At 41.8% G+C, this 24,733-nt stretch overlaps 1 protein-coding gene across 1 annotated transcript in view; it reads left to right on the forward strand.

The window, feature by feature from the left end:
* Positions 1-23,974, forward strand: part of LOC117939297 (beta-1,3-galactosyltransferase 1-like) — an 87,163-nt gene extending 63,189 nt beyond the window's left edge. The window contains exon 3 of the mRNA XM_034864530.1: positions 21,755-23,974. Within this exon, the coding sequence (XP_034720421.1) occupies positions 22,019-23,005 (987 nt within the window). The 5' untranslated portion in view covers positions 21,755-22,018 and the 3' untranslated portion in view covers positions 23,006-23,974. The remainder of the gene's footprint in view (positions 1-21,754) is intronic.
* The last annotated feature ends 759 nt before the right edge of the window (positions 23,975-24,733 follow it).

Below are 24,733 nucleotides of genomic sequence, written 5' to 3' on the forward strand. Positions count from 1 at the left end.
CAGTTATCACTATAGTTGCTGATTAATGTAGCACTTACCAACTAATTGATTGATCCTAATCGAGGAGATCCTAACTAATTGATTGATGACTATACAAATGTTCTTTTTTTTTTTTAATCAACATGTTCAGACCAAATATTATAACAGTTATATTGGTGCTGAAAACCTGCGTAGACACACTGTTTTTCCCACAGAAACTTGACCAAGAATCAAAAAGGAAAGTAATAAAGAATCCAACCTATGAGCAGAATCGATAAGGGCATAGTTATCAATAAAATCTTATCAACTGCCATCCCAACTTACTGTTGGCATATTTTATAACATCTCTGCTTTTGCTCTTTTATTCTTGTCACTGCTTGCAGCTTCATTGACCCAACAGGGAATTGGGATCATTAAAGTTTCAACTTCTCTTAAATCTGAAAGCCAGCCAACCGAACTCCGAACTGGTGCTGGATATCAAAAGTGTTAATCACACTCGACGTCTCATCCTGCGCGCACCATCTGAAACACTGCAGGCAGGCTTAAGCCGCTTTTCATTTCAAGTGAAACTTGAGCTCCTGAATTTGTTGAATAGCTACTGTGCAACTGTACTGGGCCAACATGTGTTAATACAGACACATTAATGTCTCTACAGTACATGCTGGCGGGGAATAAATCTCAAATCTTTATCAAATCTTTACCCTTCTCAAACGTGCAGTCAATTACAGAAAAACGTATGAAGCAGTTGTGGGTTCAAATGTAATCCATAAAGGGTTAATTTTCCTTAACTCAAAAGTATTGTTGCCCCTGGTTACTGGTTTGTGTTTATTATGCCATTAGTCCAAAACGCCTACCTCCAGCACATAACATATGCTAATGTGAAATCAGTGTATGTACATACAAGAGGTAATTAGTGATGATGAGGGTCAGAAGTAAAATATAATGTCATGTCAAGTGTTTTTAAACCAACCGTTGTTGGCGCAAAGTTAAAAAGCTAGGCGGCAAAGGTACATTTGCTTTTTCAGTGCATGTAACAGCTGTCCAAAATGTAATTATATGCAATATAATCAAACCTATAATGCAATTACCGTGATGATCCTTAATATAACAAGAAGAAGAAGAAGAAAACATTTTAAAATGCTAATGCATTGTAATTTCTTTCAGAAGCCCAACCTACGCTTCAAGGTCTGTCGTAGGGCGCACATTTCATTGTTAAATAAACCTGCGGCGAAGAGGAGTCTTCAGGCTTAACTATAGGGGGTTAACACTGGATGTCATAAACCATCATTCATCGAATCTGCGTGCTGCTGCATTTTTATATATATTTTTTGTGATATAAAAGATCTAGCATAGCAGGGTTTCCTCTTGGTTTTTAAATCACTTATGTGTAAATGATGTCATGTGCTCATTTGCATATTGGTGAGAGTTTAGTTGTCAGTTGGGGCGAGGGAGAAAGAACTAAAGGAAAACATGGAGAACCAGCATGCCACTAAATGAGAATATCTGGCCCACCATAAAGCCAGTCCCCCTTAAGTTGGTGAGCCTGTGCTTAAGGTATCCCTCGTCCCGTGGCTGCTATACACACTGGAACTTGGCTCGGCTCTTTAGGAGTTGTAGCAGTAGTTAAAGACTGCACATGACCAGTCAGTCAGTCCAACATTTATTTCATTTGTAAAGGAGTACATAATGATTTTTGTTTTTCCACCCCACTAACAGCGATTATAGAGCAATTCTTTCATGTCCCTAGGCATGTTAATGAGCATGCAGTTTGCGTGATGCATACACCTGCCAGGGGTTTCCGGTGATTCCACTGACCTACAGGTGGCAGTAATGCTCCAACAGCCCCATCAGTGTGTTCCTTCACACCGGTTGAAACCATCAGTTATGATTAAACACTCTAATTAAGCTAAATAAGCTCTTTGATGCTGGAAACAATGAAAAACTACATATCATCACACCATGGAATGGCTCACATTATCCCTGTACACCAACAGTACAGTATTTTTTTGATGTACCAAATGTACAAATGAAAAGACCGTTTTGTGGCTTGAGTGTTAATACATTCCTGGCACACACGCAGTGTACAAATAAATCCTTGAACACGCTGAAGTGTATCTGTTGTGCAGATCTAAAACAATAAATCTTAATTATTATCAAGTGTTTTTTTGTTTTTTTTATCAGATTAATAGAGCGATCACACACTGGTAGATTTACACCCATCCTTAAAGGAGATGATCCTGTCTATATGAGAAGTTATTGGATTACATGTGCTGGGAGATATTGAGTGTCTGCTGCTCACTTTCTCATCACGTTCCCAGGATTTATCTGTACTAGTACAATGCCCATTCATAACGTCTCTGCTTGGATTGGGCCGATTGCTTGGCTCGTGGTATTGCTTCTTGTAGCATTCTACAGATCCCCAAGAATACGTACCGAAGAAACCCAAAGCACTTAATATGCAACTAGCCTACCACTGACTTACAGTATACTTCTACTTTAGAGGAAAACCTTGTACTACCACATTTACCTGATGCAGAATATTGCAGATTCAGAATCACAAAATATAAAAATTTAAATGTGGACTAATCAGACATATGCCTTATGGACTCATTGATCTGGCCCGTTATCAGAGCCAATCACTTATTAATAACCAACATCCAGTGCTGTCCAAACTACTCAAAATTCCAAACCCTAAGTTCATTGGTTACCCAGGAAACCAAGTATGAAGTAGTTTGGATGAACAGTTCATGAGCTATCTCAAAGACAGATGTGTGTGTGTGTGTGTGTGTGTGTGTGCGCACGCAGAGGTTTTCCAATTTAGTAGAGATATGGTATGTAATACACATAATTCTCTAAAGCTTGATGATTTGTTTTGGATCTGAATCCTTAATGAACAACCGTATTTGGTTGAAACAGTTAACATCTTTCTTTCTGCATCTCCTTTTCTCTCAGTGGAAGTGTTACATAAACACGAGCGTAACCTTTCCGCCTGGCAGTGGGAAGATGGAAGTTGCTCTCTCAGATGTATCACCTGATACGGCTGATGTACGGCCCATAAAGTCTTCGTCTTCGCAGACACTAAAATAGCAAGCGAGACTTGATACAAATGTGCATTGTAGCAACGTCAACTTTAAATAGATAGCAGGTGCTCAAATCCCAGCTGTAAAAGCTGACAGTCAACACACATACAGTCCAACGCCTGTGTGTGAATCATGAGAGAGATACGTTAAAGTGCTTACAGCCACCTTCAGCTGGTAAAGATTTAACTTTGATGATTTGTGTTTTATGTTCACTTAGAGAAACAGTGTGTAGAATGTATGGTGAGCTATTGGCAGAAATGGAATATAATATTGATAAGTATGTTTTCTTTAGTGTATAATCAACTGAAATTAGAATGGTTGTGTTTTCGTTCCTGAGAATGAGCCATTCATATCTACAACCAAATGTTTGACGACTCCTTTAACATTATCAGAACTAGCCCAATTATTTTACCTGACTGTAACATCTAATTAGGAATGTAAGCAGTAGTTTCATTTTCACACCCACGGAAGCTGTCATTTAGAAAATGAAGTAAAATGGCAGTCACATTCTGCTCTCCTGTTGCTCAAGCTCCACTAAGCTTGAGTAGAGAGCACAGATTCCCTCTTAACAACCTTTATGATTATTACCGCGGGTTCATCTATTCATTTTTTCCCTAAATAAATAGCATCACAATATGCACTGTAGAAATTAGCCTAATTAAAGTGATAGAAAGATGATCTGTAAACTCTTAACATTGACTGTGGATGTTTTAATTAGTGATTTAATGGAAGCTGGAATGCAAGCCTGGTTATTAAATAGCAAGCAATACAGTATAAAGTGTTAGTCATTGTTGTCTTTGTGGTTGGAGTCTAGTGCTCGGATAAAAGACACAATTGGATAGCAGCAGAATATTAGCTGTCTTTATTTCATGACATTGTTAATGACTGAAACAGATGATTTAATTATAAGTATATAGACTAAGTTGTCTAAATAATGTGTGTGCAGTAGCCCTGTCTTATCCAATGCCAACACTGCGTAATCTTGAACCTCTTACTTTGAGGGAAACCGGTGCAGACTATTGTTTTATAATGTGTGCTGAGCAAGTTTTGAATGGATTTTTAATAGTTGAAACTAGGGCTGCGCGATTAATTTAATTGCAACCACGATGTTACAATGATAATATAACTGCAAAAATGTCAAAAGTCTTAATTGTAGTATTTTGTGCATGGTCCTTGATAATCAAGTAAGTAGACTCATGATGCCATTATGACACAATCTCTTAATTGGAAATCTCAATATGACTTTTTCTCCAAATTTTGCAGCCCTTGGAAGGTAGAAAATATGAATTTATAAAGCACAGCTCTACTTGCATGGATTGGAAAATGTTTGTCAGTAACGTATGTGTTAAGCACACATAAGCTATCGGACCTTTTGACTTTTGGCTTTTACTATATTGATCTGGTTTCATATTTTTGGAAAGTTGTACATTTTGTCACTTCCAGCACAGTTTCTAACTCAGTTTTTTTGTTATCGGTTGGAATCAAATCCTAGCCCACTATTTATTCGGCACAAACTGAGCAGAAAACTCAATCAGAGTAAGTGGCTCATTGAGGCCCGACCAGCCAAGTTCAATATTCATCCTGCCTCAGAGTGGCTGCTGTTACGCAACCAAGAAGTTCTCATCCTGACAGCTCTCAGACATCATCCTTTCAAGGGCAGAGATGGAAAAATGAATTTGCAGCAAGAGAGGGGGGTCGGTGAGCACCTATTATTAGAGTTTTTAGGATCTCTGCCGATGCACAGGAGCCTACCCCGCCTCCTGCCTCCGGACCTGAGCAGACAGAGCTGTATACTTAAGAATGAGTGACAAGATGAAAACACGTCCAATTCCAACTTAATTGAAACTTTCTTCCAACTCCAAACCAAACTAGTCTTTTTCACAGTGTCAAGTGGGTGCAGAGTTTGTTGTCACGGTAACTGTTCTGTTCTACTCACTTATTTTAATGTGCAGAAAAGTGTTTCATTCAAATGGATGTGATAGGTGTCAGCGCAGAGAGGACAGGAAAATAAGTCATTGTCCTCTTTCTTTGTGAATATTTCATCTCCCCTTGGTTTATCAGAACAAGATAGAGAAGTACACCGACCTGATGGCGACACAGATATAGGACCCAAGGATGCTGGGAAATGCATCTCACTTTGATAGAAATGGCCTTGGGCTAGAAACGGGTTTTCTTTGTTAGACTGAATGTTTTTACCAAAATTGCCACTGGTCCCACCCAGAGGAAAACAAGGGACAAATGGTTCTTGTTGACTTTTCAGTTCCTTTGGGCACTAACAACAACTGACCTCATAGTTATATTATGAGCCTCTAACAATATGTCCATATACAGCGGACGTGCACTTTGATTTTTCAGATGTTGCAGGGCTCCCAGTGATCAGGGTGACATGGTCAATGATCACAACTGTTATTGTGCTTCCATCTGTCTTAGTTGGAACATTAATAGTGACATTAGCATCTGGTAATTTTCAAATAAATATAAATCCTGAAAATGTTACACTGGTATAATAACTTTAACAAGTTGAGGTATAAGGCTAAGGTGTCACATTTCTGATGATGCACATAGAAGCTTATAATACCTTCTTGGCTCATAAGAGCCAATCTAGAAAATGTATTTGAACGTATTTTGTGACTCCTGGTTGGCTGAGTCAAAGTCATGATGGCCGCCGCTGCAGGGACACTCTTCAGGTCAAAGAGCTGCTGGTGTTTCTCGTAACAGGCTCTCTGATCCTGCGAAGAGGAGTGGGTCTAAGTCACAGCAGATAAAGAAACTGAGAAATGAGTTGTGAATTGTCTCATTCTGAGATCTCAGCTTTCCATCAGGGCAGCCCGAACTCCCCTATTGATCACGAAATGATGAGACATTAGCTCCGTGGAATAGCCGACTAAAAGAGAGACAGTGTAATCAGAGATGCTCTGAGAAGTAGCTTTGGTTTCATCTGTCACTGTGCCCCTCCAGTCGAGCCCCCTGAGCTGAGCTTCTTGATACAAGGAGCTGAATGAACCGGTCTGTGATGGAGGCCATTTTGTAGATGGTGAAGAACAGGCTGGAAGATGAGAGAAAGGTGTCAAGGGGGAGAAATGGAAGAAAAAACCCAAACCCACTGAGGAGGCATAGGCTTGAATGCATGCATCAGTTTTTTACTTTTGAGAGTCATCTGTGATGGGGGGGGAAGCGTCCTCTCAGCGGGTAGCCCAGATCAATCCGTCCCAGTCCAGTGGCTAATCACACAGATGGATCTGCCGTCTGACCATCATACACCGGGTGTAATGGAATGGCTTCGAATGACGACCGAAAACGCTTGTCTTTTACTAAGAACATTTATTGTTCTCTATGCTGCAGTTTACAAAAGAAAAGAACAGTTTAGGCCTGGCGGACACTGAATACATCTAGCTTCTCACGTTGATCTGCAAAACTAGCAAGAATACACACAACTTCCGTGTAGGTTACTTCAAAATAAAAGCATTTCCTTTGACAGTCTTCAGTATTAAACAAATAAAGTTGTGTACCTTTTCAAGTATCAGCTATTAACTATAACTTAACATTTCCTTTTCCGTTTTTAAACTAAACACAACACCGGGAGACTGCTACTGCATCACTTCTGTCATCACTGACACACTCCTGTGTAAATAAACACACACAGACACACACACACACAAGTGGCTTTGTTAGGCACTGTTCTCTTTGCTGAAGATAGCATAGTGTCAATATTCTGGGAGAGCATGGCAGGGTCCTATAACTTTTTCTCATCCCATATATTATTTCAATGATCCCTTGTGGGATTTATTGTAAAACATAAATTCTATTGTTTTAGAATAAACACACTAACGGTTTGGAAAGTTCATATGATCAGACCATTAATGCATTACACACGTTTTTCTTCAGTGTTCTGAACCCACACACTTCATTTGTTCTTCCACCAAACTGTTACCAAGACACATGGAGCTTTGATTCTACACTTCATCTTGTGTCGTCATGAATTTGAATAGAATTATTTAATTTAAAATGCGGACAAACTAAAACGTGGTTAAAATAAGATGTTTAAAGACTTTAAAAAATATTAGACCTGCACCGCCTACATCCTATTCATCATATTTTAAAACAATGCAGGTTATCCAAATGTCAGTGCGAGATTCTTTAAATGAGTAGGGCACAATTTAACAATCTGTTTTAGCATTTGGTTAAAAATGTTGACCAGTTCCCAAAAGCCTTTTAGCCCTAAAATACATTTTTATTTAGCAACTTTTCAATAGTAGGGAGCAGTTGCATTTTTATTTTTCTGTGCCATAAATATACAATTTTTAGATTTTTGGGGGAGGATACTGCTGACCCCACCTCAGTTTGCATGCAGCCCCTTAACATGCCTGTGAGGACTCCCCCAAAGACCTCTTCACTGAATGTCTCTGTGATCCTTATTAGAAGAGTACTTTTAAAGAGGTATTTAGTCATCTAATGGGTGTTTTATTTACACTGTCGGAAACATAGCACTTGGCAAAATAATTGTTGAGTCCCTAGTATTGATCAACAACCTTATTAAACTGTGCAGACATATTATGACAGTTCTGTGCTATGGAACAGTAACAATTTTTACTTATGATGTTTAGGTTTACCCCATTGCTCAGCCCCACATCCTTCCTTCAGATTTGTGTATCTGTATTCCTTTCCTCTCTCTCTCTCTTTATCTTTGTAACAATGCCTCCTCTGTCAAAGACTGGCCTGGTTGTGAAAATGTTTGGAAAGCTCGCATTAAAGTGGCTTTCAGAGATCAGACACCGAGCTGGAGGTGCAGTCAGCCCGTATCCACACCAGTTACCCTTGTCCAGTCCTCTGTGGAAGAATTTAAATATTCATTAGCCGTAGAGAATCTGAAGGAGATGAATGCAATTTCTTTCTTTTAAGATGCAGCTGTGTTTAGAACTTCACATGATGCAGTCACCATGGTAGTGCTCGCACAGTGTTACAATCACTCATAAATATTGTAAAACATACATACACACATATACGCCTTACCTGTGTGTTGCCCACGCTTTTGTTTTTTTTCCTCCTCCTCCCGGCTCTTAAACACACATTTATTCACACACACACACACACACACACACACACACAGATACTATACACAATCCCTCTGATTTCATAGTGTTTCTCCAGGGCTGCTCCGACACAAACAAAAATACAGTTTAAGGTTAATATAACTTCTCTGAATACACCTCTAGCTAATAGTGATGTGTGCAAGGGGTTGAAAGTTCCGAGAATTGCTCTCTCTCTCTCTCTCTCTCTCTCTCTCTCTCTCTCTCTCTCTCTCTCTCTCTGTGTGTTTGGGGGGAGGGGGTGTAATGTGTGTGCTAAACTGTGTCTGACAGGCTTACAGAGGAATGAACACTATATATTTTTTCATGGTTTAGATCGAAGCCAAACTCTGAAAGCATCCACTCTGTCCTCTGTTGCTCGATCTTCCCTCTCTCTCTCTCTCTCTCTCACACACACACACACAGGCACGTATGAAACATAAACAAAGAAATTGACTCACAGACATGAATTCTCCTGCGTTTCACCTCTGTGAAGCTGAAGCTTAGCGGGTCCGACAGGTGGAATCATTTATTTACCCAGAGCATACTGAGCAGCGTGGCCTCTGACTGCACCTCATGCTGGCCGGAGATAGCCGCCTCACCTCAGAGCGCCCGAAGCAGCTGTGGGCAGCCGGACCGTGGGTTATCACGCCATCCACACGCACACATCAGAACCAAAGTGCCTGCTGTGATTTCTGCAGGATAGAGAAGCTTGTGCATGTGTGTCACTGTGTGTGCAGGGAGAGAGGAGTCCATTAATAGTTATCTCTCTTGACATCCACTGGCCGCCATTTGTCTGGAATTTTTATTTTAAGAATATACATCTCACCATGTACGAGATAAGAATCTTAGCTCACATTTATGCAGATTTACAATTTGGATGTCAATTCTTGTTATCTTGTGTTACACCTATCAGATGTACTGTGTTGTTATTGAAATTGGTTGCCAAGGATTTCTGAATTGTATGTCATCATGGATTTGTAAAAGTTTTAGGTTCATGAATTGGATTAGAGCAGCAAAAAAAGAAGCTTTTTATTTCAAAGCAAGAAAAGAAAAATCTAATTATCCAACTAATGCCTGCCAAATGCTTTTACATTTAACAAGCCTATCAAAAGTATTTAAAGACTACAATAGGATGTCAGTGATGTGAGGAGTAGAAGACATAACCATCACATCCCACTAAATCTAAGTACATTCACAGGCCAATGGAACAGTCTCTGGAAGGATGCAAATGAGCAAACTGTAAATGATCTTAAATGTTTGAGTTCCATTTTGAAAACAGTTTGCTGTTGGCAAGTTTGTTAGTTGGGACCCTAACGAATCTCTTAATCAGACCATTAAGTCTCTTTACATTATGAGCAAGGAGCAAGGCAGAACACATTTAAGAAGCAGGTTTTTCATTTTTAGCTGGCGCTGAATGCCACATCCTCTGGTTAAAATGACAAACAGCTGCAGATCAAATCCTCTGCTGCTAATAACCACTTATTCCGTAATGGCTAAAATGAAACTCTCGGCAAGCCGGTTTTTGTAGTAGCCCCAGTCTGTGACCACGAGTGGACTACAGTTGCAAATAACAGTAATTGTCTTTATCCATCAATCTCAGGATTGTATTTTTAAATCATCAATTCAGGGACAGATAACATGTACTGTATATTTTGGATAATTTCGGTTTTCCTTACCTAAATCCATTTCCATACACCAGACACACTCATGTACAGAATGTGGATATCCGAATATACAGATAATAAGATTCATTCTTAGCAGTTTTTGCACTTCTAATAGTTAGTAATAGCTGTAATACCTGGACACAGTTTAGAAGACAATGCAGACCTCAGCTCAGGAGACACTGCGGTGTGTGTGTGTGTGTGCGTGTGCGTGTGTGTGCGTGTGCGCAGTGTTCCCAGTACATATCAGCAGGAGGAGTGTTATTTACCGGAAGGAGTGCTGAAGCTGCATGTCCTCAGCCTGTGCTGCCATCAGCAGTGGCAGGGGTGTGTGTGTGTGTGTGTGTGTGTGTGTGTGAGAGACAGGGTAGGAGACAAGGTAATTACCCCAGGACCCTTCATCTGGCATCCGCTAAGCTTTTAGGTTCAACCGAGCAACTAACAAGAGCACTGTAAGCTCACAGCAAAGACACCAAGCAGGTGGGGGGGGAGATGTGGGGGGCACCTGTGTGTGCACATAGGCCTAAAAAAAATACTACTTTTTTTAGTTTTTTTACATGGAGAGACGGTTGAGGACATATGGACGCAAGCACTTGCTAGATAAAACCTTGCGAGTGTGTGTGTGTCTACATTGTCTCTGCCTATGTATGGTGCGCCTTCCCCCCCAGCATCACCGTTGCCTGGAGTCGCTCATGTTATCTAGACAGGTGCAGTTGTCGGCGCCCTGCTGTATAATGGGATGTGTTCAGCCTGCTCCATGCTGTACTGTCTGCCAGCACTGAGATGGTGTTCCTGATAACTCGTCGGCGCTGCAGCAGAGTGAAGCACACTGCTGGGATTCTGCCATCGGTCAGCAGCGCTGGACATATGGTTGAAATCTCGTCTCCATCAGCTCCCTCCAGTTGTTCTCCTAGGTAAATTAGTTAAGTGAGTGTGTATGTGTGGAAATAATGTTGACTGTACAGACATCCATGAGTTAATTAGCTGCATTTATATTAGAGCTTGACTTGGGAGGTGTCCCACTCACTGGGTCCCCACTCAACACAAGGACTCTGCTGAGCATGTGGCCTTTTAATGTTGCAGAGCCACACAGCTAACGCTGACAACAGGGTGCTGACGTCATGGTCTCATAAGAGATTTGTGCAGCATGTATGTTGTCTGGGTATCGCTAAAAATCATTGATACATATAACTGTGCCAAAACTGTGAATTTGATTAACTGTTCCTGAACATTTTTCCATACAAATATGATTAAAATCCATTTAAAAAAAATGAAAGAAATTGCCACATTGCACATTGCTGTACAAATCTTTTATTATGATGCACACTGTAGTCAAGGTTCTCAAAATGCAACACACACACACACATTAGGGCCATATCTGTGTGTAACAGTGTTTCACTGCAGGCCTCTATGGTGTGTAATGCTAGACAGCCAATCAGCAGCATTTTTAGATCTTAGGTACAAGCATGCTGCATGCTTATTGGCTCCTTGACACTGATTATATTTATTATATTATTGAAATTTGGTATTAATTGACAGGGAATTTCTTTCATTAGTACGTAAGCAAATCATTAGTGCCTAATAGTATCAAAGTTCGGTACCCAGCCCTAGTAGTCTGTCACTACCTGGGTTTCCAGCAGGGGAACACAGTGATGTGGCCCAGGCGCTGGCATCAAGATAGCCAGTGGCAAGGTGGCTAGTAGCCAGCAGTAACAGGGTCAGGTGGCTTGCAGTGAGGTCTGCTGTGTGGTGGATATACTGCATATTTTTAGTTTTATGTTTTAAGGCTTTTGAGGTAAATGCCTTTTGAAACTTGTGCTTAAACGCTAATACAATGGCGACAAAACAAATCATGTTAGTGTCATAAACTAATGGCAATGTTTTCTATCTCAGCTTTTAAGTATAATTTGTCTATAGAAATCTCTGAGTGGCTTGTACCCTTCAGGGGAGATGAGTTTTCTTTTTCTTGCTATTTTAAAAATTCTAAATGCAACACTACACTACAATTCTGGCTCATTTTTGTGAAATAATTCCTTAAATTAATGTTCATTATCCTCCAAGTAGAGAGGAGGGTGTGCGTAAAAGTTATCTAATTTGATCAAATAAGTGCTGAAATTACCCATTTGTGTTCAGAATGGAACATCACTTATCTCATTTTTTGTCCTATCCATCATGAGCCTAAGTGCCTCTTTTTTCAATTGGTGGTTGCTTCATATTTGGAGTGAAACACTTAATATGAATATTGTAATTTGCATGCAATTCACATCATGTAGTGTCTGGTAGATTGGGGCATTTTCGTCCCCATAGAAACTGCTGCAATATGGACAGAGGAGCATGATGGGGAAAAGGGGATCTCTCAGAATGATAATAATGGTAGTGATTTAATTTCAAGCTGCCTGTCTGTTGTTCTATCAGTCTGTTATTCCCTGTCACTCACTTATTATTACCTTTTTTTAATGTTTACTCTGTGTGCAGTTTAGGTTTGGTGCTTTTGATGGAAGTCCTCAGGAGATTGTCCTCACACGGTATTATGGAAGTCTGATTCATTGCTTTGCTGATGGACGTAAACAAAGGAAAATAAAATTACTGAGAAACCCCCTGAGAGGCCCTTCAGAGCCGGATCAATAGCAGAGAATTTACAAGCACGGAGACGTATCGCCCTGGCTGCTTTAGTGTTGAAGGTGCCTGTAGACACTTTCACAGGCTTAAGGTCAATATTCGACTGAAAGGGAGAGAGCACAGGAAGAACTGAAGGGAGAAAGAGGTGCAAAAGTGGTTAAATGAAAACCGTTGACTCAAAGGAGAGGTTTGAGAGGTTGGTGCTACTTGTGTGTCTACACTTCCGCTGCAGCCTGCTGCTGGATCAATTGCCTTGTCGGATTGTTTTTCAGTCTTGCACAAATGTTCCTCTGCATGTGATGAGACTCCAGGAGACACTTGCTTAACAGATTATCTGATATGACTGAATATAAAAGCCCTCACCTCAAATCACAAGGCGTCATCGAGATAAAGAAGATCACATAGATAGGTTTGCCTTATTTACAAAAATTAGATTCTGCTGTTGAGTAAAGAAAGCAATCCTATCAATTCTATTTCATGTTGTTTCTGGTTGAGTGCTGTTGCAGTGGGGCTGATGGATGCGCTTTTCTGCACGTGGAAATGACAGCCCCACGACGAGATGTCAGTTTCTAAGCGTTCATATTCTCTCAAACCGTTTTGCGGTTGGTGGCATAATGTGTCCAAGCACTCAGTCATGTCTGTTTGAGGCCTTTTCAGTTAAATTACAATCAAACACCCACGCATGTGCATTAAATTCCTTTGTTTTTATTGTTAGACCCTTGTGATTACTTTGGACGTTTGAGTTTTGTAGGATTTATTACAAGGTTTTACTTCTTTGAATGTAAGGAGATTCCACATGTATGCATGTAGTAAACCTTACAGGGCAGTGAACCTGGATTATATATATTGCAAATTTCATACACGGTGGCAATTAAAATAGCAGTACATACGCAAGGCAAGTTAAGCAAAAAAACATTTAAATGCAGCGGTCCGTGGTTCAATTTTGACCGTGTCCCTTTGCTGCATGTCCTCCCCCTCTCTCTATTCCTGTCTTAATCCATCCTATCCAATGAAAGCCCTAATCATAATTAATCTTTAAAAAAAAACATTCAAATGAGATTAAAATAATGAAAATGGTGAAGCCAAAGCAGAGACAAAGAATCAATAATGCGTAGTTTCCTACATAAGTTTTAATGTGTCATTACTTTTAATGGACACCCTGCAGCCAATCAGAATGGACTATTCACCAGACCATTGTATAATAGATGTTAGTGTCTGACACTAGAAAACGGTGCTTGAACCGAGCAACCAAACAGCTCTCTGGTGTGAGTGTACAGATGTGAGGCCGGCCCGCTGCTTTGAGTGCGTGCTCAGCAAAACTGTGCTCTGGATAATATAAAAGTTTTAAATAAGTGAACATTGCCTTGCCCGAGGCGCCTGCACTCTCTACTGACTGATACATTTTATCAAGACTATAAAGCTGTGACTTCCACTGCCAGGTATATGAAGGTTATCACTACCTGCTCCCAAATCAATCCTCAACTTCACCTTTTCCCTTCAACAGAAACACCCTACCTTGTTAGTCTAGCATTTCTCTTCACCAGCTGTTAGCACATAATGTTTAATTTTGGGTGCTGAGTATGTCTCAGAGGCATTACCATAATTCCACCATCTTCTGGGAGCATTGTTATCACTTACCCCGATGCAGCACCAAGCTTGAGTATTGTATAACAGCAATGTCACCCAGTCGGACAGTGAAATGTATTACCTGCATGAATCAAGTTGTCATTTCCAATTTATGAGGGAGCTTAGCATTCATAGCACATGTCTGGCCAGTGTGGAGGAGCCAGCTGAAGCTGATGGCTCTCCGAACCCCCTTTTTTAACGCCGTAGTGCGGATTCTGTATTGAGGTCAGTGACAATGCAAAACAAACCAGATGTCCCTGTGCTCATTTTTCTTGAGAAAACACTGACTATGTAATTATGAAATGCAGCTGTGTTTCCATTTCAAACCCTGTTTTTCTGCTTACTCATCCACCAGCACGGTAACCTTTGCACATAGTTCTCAGCTTGTTTTAACCTGCGATAGGCACCAGATAGGTGGGAGTAGCAGCTCAACGCAAATTAAATATTGTCTTATGAGTTCTCAAGTCCTAAACTGATGTGTTTTTAACTTTCACCAATCACTATAATGTCCTTTTGAGGAAAGCATCCCTTCTTTAACCAAGTTCCTGTTAAATAAAACAAGATTTTCTGCAAGCTCTGCCTGACAGCAGACTCATGCCTCAGCCCAGTTTGGGCTCAAGTCAGCACTGGAGTGGGGCTGGAGCATCAGGCTTCTGTACAGCAGCCAAATCTGTTGGCTGCTATTGATATCCCATTTCCTCTGTCACTTCTAAGCTGCTTTGCATTCAGAGGCTTTGCGCTAAGCCCAGAGTGCCCAGCCTGTGGCCTGTGGTACTGACTATATGGCTGGCCGTGCTGCTCCACAACGATCAAGTCCTTTATTAGCCAGGAAACAAAAGCATAACTAGTGCCACACTGGAAGCCTACCAGGCCTGACATTTTAATTGTGCTTTTCTCACATTAGGTGGAATGCTAACCAATTTGGCCATTGCTGTTAAATTCCTCGTGCATTAATTCCTTTTTGAATGTTTAGAAGCCGACATAATGGGTTTTAGACTTGGAAGAAGATTGCAGGAAAAGAGGATCAAACATGGAACAGAAGACATTATTTTTTTGTGGCTGACAATTATAAACCTCCTGTTGAGCCTATCACATATTCAGCAGCAGGAGCTTGAGATAAGGTGTTGAGTTATGGGCGGTGGACAGCGCATGTCAGCATCTGCAAGAACACTTTAGTCTGTGTCTGTGTTTGATATGTTAAAATTTCTAGCTCGTATACTTTAAATCCATGGAGAAGAGAGCTTTTCAAATCCTCAAATGCAGTTGACATTCTACAAACACACCTGTTTATTGTACACATCCTCATGCCTGCAGTGTCACTGCATTCAAATGCAGCTCTCCGTGGCCTTGGAGTCCGTTTTGTTTCAGAGGTAGAAAGTGTGAGTTCTCTCCCTCCAGGAAAGCTGCTGTTGGTTCAGTAATCAAAAAGCATACACAGCCACTCTAAGACAATGTCACACACCCTAGAGTCAAAGAGGCAAGTGTGTTTGATAAATATAATTTAGTCCTGAGTAGCATTTCCCCCCCTTAGACATAAAAAGCAATTATTTTTTGTTTCCATTATCCACTTGTTTCTTTTTTTTGTATTGAGTGATATTTACAGGTGGTGCCTTGCTTTCAAATTCTATTACCACATCATGATGCTATTATGTAAAGGATTTCTTCACAAAACGTTTTGACAGCTTTGCTTAAAGCAGCTGTCATGGAAACCGCAGGCGTCGGAGGCTGCTTCCTGTTTTCCTCTGCCAATCATTCCATCTGTAAAAGGAAACAGTCGGTCTAAATGCAACACGTCTGTTATAATAATAATGTAATATGATTTATTTACCTTTAGATGTGTCTAACCTCCACGCTCACCAGGCAACACAGACGGCAGACATAACAGTCTATAAAACCACCTTGCTTTGTTTTATTTTTCTCTACTTTCCTCATTCACTGACTCACCACATACACACAGTCAACCCCCCCCCCCCCCCCCCCCCCCCCCAGGCAAGGTCACGCTACACTGCCCTAATGACTGCAATCAATTGTCTGGTGCAACATTAAACGCGAATGAACCCCCACATATCTGGAGCCTTCCAGCTTCTTTTGCTCCAGCTTATAGAGGTCACTCTATTGTAAAGACAACATAGCAGATGTTTCTCGTCTCTTCAAAGTCCCTGTGACCCCCCCCCCCAAGCAGACATAAAGTCAAATTGATTTCATTAACGTATGATAACAAGGTGCTGCTATAAACTCCAGCTCTTGAAGCAATTGATAAAAAGAAATCCTGACTAGTCAACAGCAAGGCTGCAACAAATATTTTTTATCACTTTTAATAAAGGGGCTGGCCGCCAAATGAAAGATCTGTTTGCTTGATAAGTACTACTCAGCCTGTCAGAACCGTAGTATAATGTCAAAAGACAAGAATAAAGAAATAACTCTGAAAAAGTCATAGTGATGTCATCAGTTTGGGCCTAGAGCAGGGGTCCACAACATGCTTTGCCTGGGGGCCCCTTTTTGCAAAATGACTGGCGCCAGTTGGCAAACAATCTTTAATAAAAATACCAGATAAAATGAACACATTAAAAGGCCCATAACTCATGTTTCTTTGGACATGTGTGCATGGGTGTTTCTTGGGTTTGTTGGACATGCGGGGCTCAGCTTGGACTTCTATCGGGACGTTATTTTGTCAACATGCTCAATTGTTTTGTAGTCTGGCACGCAAAAATGTATTTGTGTGAATCCATTTACTTTTGTTCTGAAAATTATCAATGGGCCGGCCGGCACCCTGTCACGGGCCAGTTACGGCTGTAAATTGTATCACTTTTTTAGGCAAAAAAATAATAATACAACTTGTGGAGTTTAAAATATGTGGGCATTTACCAGGTGGGCACTGTCAAGTTGCATTAAAAATTTAAGATAATAATTTGAGTTCAGTTGTTTTAACTATAGCACCTATAGGGAAGTTGATGACTAGCTGATTATTAGACATGGATTTGGAGTTAAAAAGATGTTGTTGAAAACCCAACATTATGCATCTACCACATCAATTTAAACTGCTCTTTCTATGATATGTCAGTTGAAAGTTGTGCTGGAGTACCGTTTTAACGGATTGATCAAAACTGTTGCATGTTAGATTTTGTCAGTTGGCACTACAAAGTAGCAAGGTGCAGGGTAATAACAAGCACTGCCTCTCTCAGTAGTTACCTTTCAGGAAGTGGATAAGTGTTTGATCACTGTAAGCCTTATTTAGTATTAAAGCACAATCAGTGTGAGGCGTAACGGAGCAAATACTGCAGCAGAGCTCAGTATAAGGTTGCTAAATTGACTTCCGGGGGGGGGGGGGGCACTTAATGTTGGGGCACGTAATGCTGACGCACAGCTTCACTCCTCCACCGTTTCCTATCATTTCCTGTCACTTGGCCTCTCTTTCCCCCTATGGCCTGTTATTGTGCGGTCATGTCATCGGTTCACATTAGCATGTCATTAGCAATGCAACGCACGCATATCTGTAAGCAATATTCCCTTTATAAATCATACATCAGTGTGCGTACGTGAGTCAGCCTCTTCTCCCGCCCTGTGCACACCCTTTTTTAACCGTCAGTAATCAATGCAAAGCCCCTCATCATGTTGATCAGAATGTTAATGACCCTGGGAGTTGTTCTTTTGTTATGCTGAATTATGACAACTGGCGGAGAAAAAGCAAAAAAACTTCTCAGACGTTCAGGAATTGCTCAAATTGAGCCATAATTTTGGCCTGGTTTCGCACAGTGTAGGTGAACCTGAACTATAGACTACCTATATCAATAACACAGACCAAAACACCAGACATTATAGCACTCGGCAACAGCTTCAATATACCAGACCTATATGATAAGATTTAGCAGAACTACTGTATATATGTATGTATGTATGTATCTATGTATTGTTTTTAAGCACCTATGGTTCTGCCATTTCCCTCTGGAAACAGCATCCAGAGTGGCGAGGACCTGTAATTGGACCGGGACGGCACAGTTCCGGGATACCACTCTCTCTACTGGACCCAGTTTATTACAGTTTGGATCCAAGAGCACAGCTTTAGGGAATTGAAATCAGCATATTGGCCAGTCATAGTCATGGTCCTTGAAATCTCTTTCTCTCTTGTTTCTTCCATTAGAGATTAGTTCTCCTGCATGGCCAGCAGTGCCATCATGCAGCAATACAGACAGGGGTCACCGCAGTATCATTTCTGATTGTTAACACCTTGCCAAAATCACAGCATCAGCTGGTAGTTTCCCTCCACCCTGAGATACAATTTGAAGACAGAAGTCTAATAGGCAAACACACTTTTCTTCATGCAGGTTTTGTCACCAACAGTAGTAAAGTTGGGACTGATAACAAGGACATTAAGGGTAATGATTGTGCAGGAGCTTAACGGCTGTAGGCTATCTTTAGACTTTGACATTTGATTATATATGCACAGTATTAAAGACACTCACTTAGTTATTTACACTGTGTTTGGCTGTTATCTAATGGTAGGGTATTTAAATGCTAGCCTGTGGTCTATGCAGTCGGGCCGTCTCATCTTCCTGTTCTCCGTAGCAAACTCTGTGACAGTGAGACAGCACCAATTAAATATTAAGAGTGAATTTTGATTGAAGATTTGAGTTAGATTTTGCATTACTATTAGATGGAGTGGATGGAAAACACTGCAGACCACTGATTGGTCAGAGAGAACCGTCATTAAAGTCCTTACTTGTGCTACAAGGGACATTGTCCCGCCATTTTTGAATAGCCATATTGCTACTTACAGTAAATCTACACCGTCGATCACCAACCACAAGGTTTCATAATAGCAATATGTGATCTGTTACCGTAAAACAATCTTACTGTAGTTGTGGTGTTATAAGCGACTTTTAAGAAATGTATGAAATTCTCTTTCAGCTCTGTGGACAGTGACACGGATGTCTTTCTGGACATACAATTCTTGATTTAGCACCATAGACAGTGACATACAGTTATATTTCAGCACCATGGACAATGACACACATGTTATGCTACAGGACAGGGACATACAATTCTCTTTCAGCACCATGGACAGTGACACACATGTCATGTTACAGAAGAGGGACACACAATTCTATTTCAGCACCATGGACAGCGACACATATGTTATGCTACAGGATAGGGACACACAATTCTACTTCAGCACCATGGACAGTGACATACATGTCATGCTACAGGGCAGAGACACACAATTCTCTTTCAGCACCATGGACAGTGACACATGTCATGTTACAGGACAGGGACCCACAATTCTATTTCAGCACCATGGACAGTGACACACATTTCATGCTTCTGGACACAGAGAGTGACAAACACTTGTGTTACAAAGTACATTACCATACAGCACCATGGAAAGTGACAACCATGTATTGATACAAGGACAGAAAATCAAGAATTGTTGACCCAGATTAAGAAATGTGTCACTGTCCGTGGTGCTAAATCGAGAATTGTTTGTCCCAGATCAAGAAATGTGTGTCACTGTCCATTGTGCTGAATCAAGAGTTGTTTGTCCATATCCTGAACCAAGGAAAGTGTCTCCCTGAATATCTTTTAAGTTATGAACAAAACAAGAGATCTGACAAAGTAATCTTGGGGTTTGAAAAACCCCACTGATCAACCATTTCATAATCCCCATTTTCTGACATGTTAGACCAAACAAATAATTGCTTAATTGAGAAAATAATCAACAGATTTATTGACTTTGAAAATAATGGTTGGGTGCAGCTCTAAACATAAGTTCTCCAATCTGTAGAGAGGCAGCATTGAACCTCTCCCCAGGCTGGGGGTCTGTTTTGGCCATAGCTAATTCGTTACTGCTAACCTTCAATTAACACTTTCATTATTAATATTTGCCACTGCAAGAGCTGTATCTCCACGGTTTAAAACCATGATCCCATCCCCCTGTTATTCTTTGTAACATATTCAGGAGATGACTTCTACTGAGAACTAATGGAATTCAAAGTGACACCTAAGCGTGAAACGATGCAGCTGTTTTTCAGATTGCTCTGAGGTGAACGTAGGTCTCAGGTTTTTGTGAGATGCATGATGGCCAAATGAGGATATGGCTTATTCTGGGCTCCAGAAAAATTAGCTTGCAGTTGTTTTGGAGGATTATGAAAGCAATAGACTCGGTGGTGAAAGGCATAAATGAGCGATGTAAAGGAAAAGGGAGGGAGGAGAAGTGGAGGTTGAGTGGCTTTAGGGAGACTGATTGCGGTAGAAGCTGTCAATAAGTTAGAGTCAAGCTGTGAGGAGAAAAATGGAGAAAAGGAAAGGTAGCTCAACACGGCTGGAAGACAGAACAATGGAGGTCGGGAAACTAGAAACAAGGAGTCCCATGGAGACAAAAACAATAAAAAAAAAAATAATTAAACTGACGAGAGAGTTGGTCAAAGAAGGGGGGTTGAGGTGGACAGACATACAAAAATGGAGCAAGCACCCATTGAAGTAGAGAAGGACGGTAGGAGAGAGAGGATTTAGAGGGAGGAGGTGTGGAAAGGCAGCCATGATGAGATGGATTCTGCTGGACCATGAGATTGATGACTCTGCTTCAGAGAGAGAAGGAGAGGGAAGAGATAGTAGAGACAGAGGGGGGGGGGGGACTTAGAGAAAAACCCTGATTAAAAAGAACCATCGGGCCCCGCAAAACATAACAAAATCTGGAAGTCTGATAAAAGACTCAGTCAGTTTTATCTCTGCTCTTTCGTCTTAAAACAGAGCCCAAGTGGCATCTCTGCACATTTTTGGTATCTCTAATAAGATCTGTACCACTTTTTTTGTTCATCATCAGTTATGCATTGTAAAAAAAATGACAGATTTCACCAGAATAAGACCACATCAAAGGAGAAAAATACAAGTCTGTTTGTAAAGAAGGATTAAATTAAGTTAGACACCAAACATCCTGCAAATTGATGATCCATCACAGCCTTTGAATGCAGACGCTTAAACACAGGAAGCACACAGCGGTTGAGCATTATAAATCCATATTTAGAGCCTAAATTGCCACTCATGGTCTGTCAGTGTGTCCAATTAGAGCAGGGAGTCTGAAAGTTTCTCTGCAGCACTGCCAGCTAATGAAGGAGAAGCTCATCACAGAGTGGAATTTGTAAAAACCCAAATGCCACGTCCAGTTTGTCGTTGCGGTACGGAAAGGATGGGTCAGAAGGGAGATGCTGGAGTAAAAATGGGGATGAGACCAGGAGAATGAGAGGAAGTGGATATTAATCTTTTCATATGAGGACATTTTACTTTCACCATCTCCGCTTTGATCCTTCTCCCTCTCCGTCCCACCCCTCCCTCTCTTCTCAGACTGCCGTAGTGGCTCTGATTCGCCAGCCTGTGTCTGGTCCAGGAGGGACAGAATGGAGATAAACTGCGTTTCTAAACAGAAGGTGGTCAGAGCGGAGAGACAGGTTCCTGGGATACTCCCATTCTTCAGACCACAGAGCTGTTATTAGAGGCAGTGATAGAATGATAGGGTAACTCTCTGTGGCACCGTGGGCTGATGTTATGGGCTGTAATGAATAGGGAATAAAAACAAATGCTGTTAGATATGTCACACGCCTTGCTGCCATAAATGCGTTTTGATGAAAATTAGATGTTAGAGGTTACACCTTTTTGTCAACATACGTATGATATCGCTGTGGATTCATTATGTTGGGATTTATGTCTGTTTTCTCATCTCTTTGTTTAGATGCTGTCACCGAGGGCTAAAAGCGTTTGTGTGAGCTGCGATGGGACACGGTGAGGCCACGCACGTGAAGAGAAATCTCCGCTGTGCTTCTTTTTAAATCACAGCGCAACATTAGATCATAGAGAAGTCCATTATCTCAGATTAATGTCAGCACTGTTGGAGAGGCGGCCTTCACGCTGCACCACCAGATCTGAGACGACCCATGGAGGCGCGGCCTCGACGCTCTCAACGCTGCTGCCGCTAACACCAGCCGAGTGAACAGCGATGCCTTCTAAGGTCTCCTGCTTATACTTGCTGACAGTGGTTTGCTGGGCCAGCGCTCTGTGGTACCTGAGTGTGTCCCGCCCCTCCACGTCCTACGTGGGCCAGCTGACCATCCCCATACGCAAAGCGCCCACGGTGACCAAGAACGGCACCTTCGGCAATATCCGCACGCGCTCGCTCAACCCGCACGACTTTAACTACCTCATTAACGAGGCCATGAAGTGCGAGGCAGAGCCACCCTTCCTCGTCATCCTGATCAGCACCACCCACAAGGAATTTGACGCCCGCCAGGCCATAAGGGAGACATGGGGTGACGAGAGCACGTTTCCAGATGTGCGTGTGGTCACGCTCTTCCTGTTGGGCCGCAGCACCGATGTCGTCCTCAACCAGATGGTCGAGCAGGAGAGTCAGATCTTTCACGACGTTGTGGTGGAGGATTTTATCGACTCTTACCACAACCTGACGCTCAAGACGCTGATGGGCATGCGCTGGGTGGCCACATTTTGCTCCAAAGCTCAATATGTCCTCAAGACAGACAGTGACATTTTTGTCAACATGGAGAACCTCATCTACAACCTCCTAAAGCCCACCACAAAGCCCAGGCGGAGGTACTTCACCGGCTACGTCATCAATGGAGGGCCGATCAGAGACATGCGCAGCAAGTGGTACATGCCCAGGGATCTGTACCCTGACAGCAAGTACCCGCCCTTCTGCTCCGGCACCGGCTACATCTTCTCGGCGGACGTGGCCGAGCTCATATACACGACGTCTCTACACACCAGGCTGCTGCACCTGGAGGACGTGTACGTGGGTGTGTGCCTCCGTAAGCTGGGCATCCACCCCTTCCAGAACAGCGGCTTCAACCACTGGAAGATGGCCTACAGCCTTTGCCGCTACCGCCGGGTTGTCACTGTGCACCAGATCTCCCCCGAGGAGATGCACCGAATCTGGAACGACATGACCAGCAAGAAACACCTTAAATGTTAGCAGGACTGTTAGCCTAGCGCCACTGGGGGAGTCCAGAAGGAGTCAAATGTCATCTTATCACCTGCGTTTTCAGGATTTGCAGGATTGACGAAGCATCCGGGGATCTGCCGGGAGTTTTTATAGTGCCAAAGAATACTCCTCTGTACTCTGTCCTTTCTCACTTCAAGGTGTTTATGAGAGCTCAGACTCCCCAAAGCAGGCACAAAGTTGGAAACTGTTCAGGTGGTTGGTTGTCTTTGCCAGCAGCACTATGATTTTGATAGGAAAATACAAGACAGGGAGCTTAGAGGCTTGTGTTCAACTACTCATTCATACAAGACACAAACTGTCCCCCATTTACTAAACTGCAGATTACATAAATGCCAACACGTCTTTGAACCCAGACATTCGCCTCATGGGTTGATCGGAAGCTCTAATTATGAATGTTCCTCGTGTATTTCAAGTTGTTGTACTTTCTGAACACGTTGTTAATATTGGATGTACTGTCTGGCGCTGCAGCAGCTGTCGTCATTGTGAGGACCATGGTGTGTTTACAGTGTAATGACTCTAAATGACTTTAAATAGGCTAAACATGTGTGTCATGTTGCTCTTATAATATTAGAAAGTAGTGGAACAAGGACCGTTAATGACCGGACCTTTTTGCCTCTTGTAATATTCTCTTCTGAATCAGACTTATTTTCTTACAACAGGTCCACAGATCTTTGTACCTTGCAATGAAAAAGGATCCGGACAGCGTGAAGGTATCGTCTGCTTTCATTCCCACGTGAATGTTACTTCTGTTAACGTGTACTGTGCAGTTATTTTTCCCAGGCCGTGCTGTGAGCAGGTTGCAGACCATTCTGTTGCCTATTACTTGAACATGAAGGAGAACAAATGTACTCTGAGAGCAGTAAGGATGACTATAACACTCTGGAGTGTTTTCTTCTTTTCAATTACTTGAGATTAAATAAAGCGTTTTTTAAGACTTGATATTGCATTTATAAGAGAAAACAATATAAAGGTTTGGCTGGATTTATTACACAATCTGTTAATGAATACAGCAGCATGCATAAAGTAAGGAAACTAGATTACACTCTGAAGGGTATGACTGTTGGAAAACATGAGCCATAGAATTGAAAGCCTCTCATTAGGACTGCTGTTATTTTCATCAGCTGTGCTCAGTTGGAAGCAGGTCCCAGCACTCAACACGTCACTGATGGGCGCTCTGGAAACAGCACGGCCGTGTTCGTCTCCGTGCAGGTGCTGGTGTGTAAGTAGACGCAGACTGTGTGCAAAGTGAGATTAAATCAAATGTACCACCTGCATAATTGGCAGCTGAATGTCTGTTTCCAACCATGTCTCAACAAAGGAATTACCGAAGCAAGTGGATGTTTTTATGTTAAAATACAGTGCATAAACCTTCCCAATGATCCACAAAGGTAATTTTTTGTATTTTTTGTCTTTGTTTCTCCCTAATGAGTACACAATGCTACAAACTGTCAGAGCACATATTATATTTAAAGCAAAGAGCTTGGCAGAAAGCTGTTTCAACACTTAATTTGGTGGAGGGGAAGCGTCTCTGTGCTCACCTTAAATCTCACTCTAACACCTGTAAACACCAGCAGGATTTATGACATCACAACTAGTTCAGAAGCCAGTCACAGTCCGGTGAGGAAGCATGAAACTTCCAGTTCTCACACACACACACACACACACACACACACACACACACACACACAGAATGCACTT

Source organism: Etheostoma cragini, chromosome 24 (assembly GCF_013103735.1).
Source record: "Etheostoma cragini isolate CJK2018 chromosome 24, CSU_Ecrag_1.0, whole genome shotgun sequence".
NCBI classification, from domain to species: domain Eukaryota; kingdom Metazoa; phylum Chordata; class Actinopteri; order Perciformes; family Percidae; genus Etheostoma; species Etheostoma cragini.